Source organism: Salvelinus sp. IW2-2015, unplaced genomic scaffold (genome assembly GCF_002910315.2).
Source record: "Salvelinus sp. IW2-2015 unplaced genomic scaffold, ASM291031v2 Un_scaffold5538, whole genome shotgun sequence".
NCBI classification, from domain to species: domain Eukaryota; kingdom Metazoa; phylum Chordata; class Actinopteri; order Salmoniformes; family Salmonidae; genus Salvelinus; species Salvelinus sp. IW2-2015.
Window position 1 is genome coordinate 30,683 of NW_019946803.1, and position 4,810 is coordinate 35,492.

Sequence of the window (4,810 nt, forward strand, 5' to 3'; positions counted from 1 at the left end):
CTCGATAGGTGTAAACCTTCTCTTTCTTCTCATCTTTTCTCTTCTCAAACTCCAAGCATTCCTTCAAATCCCTGTCTTATCACCGTATGCAATTCTTTCTAGGGTAAGAGACACAATGGTAGAGAGACATTACAAAATGTGGATGTCCTGAACAGTTCCAAGGAGCAAATGATCAAAGAGCGGTGAGTGTCTCAGTACCTGCGCGTCTGTGGGTAAGAATCCATAGGAGTCCAGGAGAACCACTGACTCACCATCTCTGGATACAGGGCACTGAACTGGACAAAGACACAGGGACATGGTTACATACACAGGTACTGTCTCTGGATACAGGGCACTGAACTGGACAAAGACAACAGGACATCTGGATATTGTTAATTGCGAAGAGACACACACAGATATGAAACACCATTAATATGCTTCTTTTTTTAAAGATGCTTACCATTCCAGCTACATTGCCACCTGTACAATGGAGAGCACACACGATCAGATGTCTGTACAGACAGGAAAACAACAATGTCTGATCAGAACACAATGAGTGGAAGAGAGATTAACATGAAGATGAACAGTCACGTCACCCATACTGTGTCGACGTTATAGAGAATCTCTTCCATTGGAGAGCTGCAAACCATTTCAATGGATTAGATAGATAGATAATCTGCTAAATGTAGCTTCATACTTTAAATTACACCTACCTAGGAGAGAAAGAACGAGGAAACTCATATAGCTCTGTCTAACTTCACATCATTACTTTTCAGCTCTTACTGTGAGCAAAGGCCACATTGGTCTGAATAAGCTCAACCCAGCAAGTAGCCTAGTGGTTTGAGCATTGGGCCAGTAACCGAAAGGTCGGCACTTAACCCTAATTGCTCCAGGGTCGCCTCCAGGCAGACACTGGCCGTGACCCGCCAGTCTCCAGAGGGCGTCTCAGAGAGAGTGGGATATGCAAAAAACACATTTCACATTCACACTTTGTATTAATACACCTTGTGCATGTGTGAAATAGGACAAATATATGCATCCACTAAATTCATTTAATAATTATTAATACCTCCATGACTCGACGTATGTCGGCCAATAAGCAGGAAAGCTGTAGAAGACTCCAGGAGGTCTATGGGAGGAGAGGCCATGGCCAGCCTATCCACAGCTACATACTTCCACTCTGTGTGTGTGTGGTGTGTGTGTGTGTGTGTGTGTGTGTGTGTGTGTGTGTGGTATGTATGTATGTATGATTATGTATTAATGTATGTATGTATGTATGTAGAGAGAGAGAGAGAGAGAGAGAGAGAGAGAGCTGTAAAGAGCCCTGACTCACTCCGACTGAAACAACTATGCAACTGAATGTCCTTCCAATTCCAATGACAAGTTCACATGAATCTCTGTGCTGATCTAGCAGGCAGACAGCCTACACACCTTTTGGCAGCAGTGGAATGAGAGTGTTGAAAGTGCCACAGTTGTCTGCCCAGCCCGTGCAGGCAGAGTATTGCTATGAGAATGCATTGATGAGGTAAGACCACACTTCCTTGTTTTACAATGACACTTCTGTTATGTTGGGCTGTCTGGCCATAATCTCTCTGCTCTGATAATCATAGTCATTGCGTCACTCCTATGATGTGTTAATCACTTCCAGGCTTTTGGCAGCAAACCCCTCTCTCTCGGAGCAGTCAGCCCACATTCTTCTAGAACGAGGACTCGCTCAGGTTGAAGGAGGTAAAATGATCATTCTCTCCCCCTCTCTCCCTCTCCCTCTCGCTCGCTCTATCTCACATTGTCTTTTTTTTCTCTTTTCACTTTGTTTCTCCGTCTTGTTATCTTTCGTACTCATATCATTGTAATATAATAGTAATACTAACACTTTCTATTTTTATTTCGTAGGGGTGGTGTTCACCCGAGACTTTAGAATCAATCTGGTAAGACTAATCTTTTTGTGTTAATAGTCCTCATAAAAAAGACGTACTTTAATTGATTTGTATATTTGATCTGTTTTATAGGAACGCTAATGTGTTCTGTTTCAGAAAAACGTTGTGCGTGTCAGCCTGGAGCAGAGTCTAGAGTTGCAGTCCAGGATACAGGCCAGAGTTCTAGTAGTACTGTAGGACACTCTCCCATCATTACACTATTTCACAATTATTACCGGATTATTACACAGTTTCTATTGTAAACTACACTTTACCATACCGTCAATCACTATTTTTTTTTTTTACTGCTAATATGTTTTACTTGAAGATCTCTCTAATTCTCCTGATAGGGCGGAGGAGGGGTTCGAGAAGATGTTTTCTGAACCACAACAGAAGACATTTACCTCAACGCTACTTCAAGGGTATAAAGACCAACGCGTGAGTATACTTATGTATACACCTATTTACAAAGAAACAATGTCCTACTCACATTCTAATGTCACTTTTATGGTTGCGACTAAAACATTTGAGCGGAATATTTGTATGTTGTTACTACAGTCATATTGTGCTCTGCTCCTTGCAGCTACAGTACTGTGTAGATAACTAAGCAGAGACAATGGTAAAAGCTCAGCATCACAGAGAGGCAGTAAGAAAAGTTTTAGCTGCAAACACTGACCTACATACTGGCACTCAGATTGGTCAAATGCAGGGTTTTTGGGAAATAATAGTTTATATGTATTTGTTTTCAATCTGTCTGTCTCTCAGGGCATGGTGGTTAACGTACCTGGTGATCATCATGTCCACCTGAACAACCCTGAGACTGTGGCCCAAATCGTCACTGACTTCCTCCAGGAAGAAGCTCCTTCACACAGCACTGCAGAGGATACACAGGCAGCCAAGTTATAATCCCCCGCCCCTTCCCCACTGTGTTAGTTAGAATTTAGAACTCTCAAATACATGCAGTGTGCCTGTAGCCTTCCTGGTGCCATCCATCCATTCATAATATGAGCAGTATTAAAGGTAGACTCAGCGATATGGCGTAGATGCAGAAAGTAAATGGCATAGTGGGTACATTTCCGCAACAATTCCTGGTGAACCCGTGAGCTGGACTGTGTGAKAGCGAAGTCTTGTATCTCGCTCATCTCAATATCTGCGGTGCTRCACGTGCCAACGTCATTCCTCTGAATCTACCCATAACATGAGACTGGATCAGTTTACAAACCTGTAGACACAGAATAAATTGCTACTTGTGCAAATAGACAACTGTTGCATAAACAGATTTGAAAGACTTTAAAACCCTAATATTTATTATATTGTGCTGTATCTTAAAACACACCAATACTTTTTTAACGGTAGTCTGTCGAGCTAGAATACTTGATGTTTACCAGGTGCTGTATGTCATGTCTTTTTACATCTGGGCTGTTTAGAACTGGATGTTTTCTCCCAACTGATGACCCGGTGATGCCTTACAGTGCCTTGCTACTGGTCAGAACCTATTGAAATGCATTCACACATGTTTATAAAAAAAATTGTATAGGGTTCGGCTTCACACCAATCAGATGCAGACCTACATGTCCATTGTGGCCTAATGAGAAGTGGATTAGAGGTTGATCTATCAAGCTTATCTTTCTTTCATATGGTCCTAGAGCTGAGTAACAATCATTCAACTAATTGGACGCTCTTCCTGGTACAGTTTGACAATAAATAGGTCAACCTTCCTGCTCTTCAGTCATCTTTTAGTCATTGTCTCAGAATAAAAGTCAATGTCTCAGAGTCAAGAGAACAAAACGTGACATGTTTTGCTTTGTAGATGAGCAGTCTCCTTATAAGGAAATCATATTGCTTCTGCCTGAGTGATGGATATGATGGAGAACATTACCCTCTTACTCTGTGTGTGTTGTGCGTTAAATGAACTGGAATCGATTTCATGCAGAGGATGGAGGAGGCGACCGGAGACATCTGAAGGGTCCTGGCCCAAAAAAACACCACAATAACCGTTGCATAACATCCGCCTCCACCCATCACTAGGGCTGTTGTCATAGCAATGCCCCCCTCCTCCCCTCCCTTTGAATGTGACGTCAGAACCCAGAGCAGTATGATGAACCTCTCTGTCATCTGTACAGAGAGATCACCTTGGATTATATTATACCATCCAGCTGACMGTTGTGCTGCATTAGACCAATACATCATCTGATTGGTGACTCCATTGCTCCTCCATTTTACACAACCACCATATTCAGAGGAAGGCAGGCACAGCAGAGACTACAGGTATGTGCCGAAACCTGCTAGCTACTGTGGGAGGATATTTTTTGTCATGATCATGTGCAGTTACTCTATATGTGTGCAATCACTTACAGTGGACATAATCTATTGATACAGCAAAAGGATGGCGAAGCATGTTAAGAGTATTTGAATGGCAAAAGCCTGCCACAACTAATATACCTTAACACAGAGGACCATTTTATAGTRAATTTTGATAGAGCAGATGCTTGCACATAATAGTTGACTTGAGATTGTGAATAAGGAGTACGTTCACAGGTAATGCTGCACCATGTGTACAATAGGTAGATTGTGTTTGGTATTTCATCATCAGCTCACAATCTAATGTCCCCCTTCCTCCTCRTGTACCGCTCCGTAACAGTACCATGTCCTGGTTGTTCCTGGACTGGTTCGTSCCCGTCTACCTGCTGGTGTCGGTCCTGGTGCTGGCCGGCTTCGGAGCCTGTCTCTACTTCCTCGAGCCAGGGCTTCAGGACGCACACAAGTGGAGCAACAAGACTGTGAAGCACCATCCGCTGGTGGTCAGCTTGAACAGCAAAGACGAAGATGGCAATGCCCTCATATGATATGACCACACACACTACAGGAAGGACAGAGGCTGACCATATGGAGTGGGGCTGGGACTGGAGGACCGC

The 4,810-nt window shown here is 43.1% G+C and overlaps 1 protein-coding gene and 1 long non-coding RNA gene across 2 annotated transcripts; one reads left to right on the forward strand and one right to left on the reverse strand.

Annotated features, from left to right (window-relative positions):
• Nucleotides 1-201: 201 nt before the first annotated feature.
• On the reverse strand, nt 202-1,483 carry LOC112078316 (uncharacterized). The gene is made up of 4 exons (XR_002895653.1): nt 1,411-1,483; nt 576-1,159; nt 440-459; nt 202-275 (listed from the first exon to the last, which is right to left on the reverse strand). It is a non-coding gene; the product is annotated as an uncharacterized lncRNA (long non-coding RNA).
• A 6-nt stretch (nt 1,484-1,489) lies between these two features.
• Nucleotides 1,490-3,613, forward strand: serhl (serine hydrolase like). Its single transcript, XM_024144600.2, has 6 exons — nt 1,490-1,504; nt 1,628-1,707; nt 1,873-1,907; nt 2,013-2,089; nt 2,246-2,333; nt 2,661-3,613. Exons 1-6 carry the CDS (start codon nt 1,500-1,502, stop codon nt 2,799-2,801), a joined length of 426 nt encoding a protein of 141 aa, XP_024000368.2. The 5' UTR covers nt 1,490-1,499; the 3' UTR covers nt 2,802-3,613.
• The last annotated feature ends 1,197 nt before the right edge of the window (nt 3,614-4,810 follow it).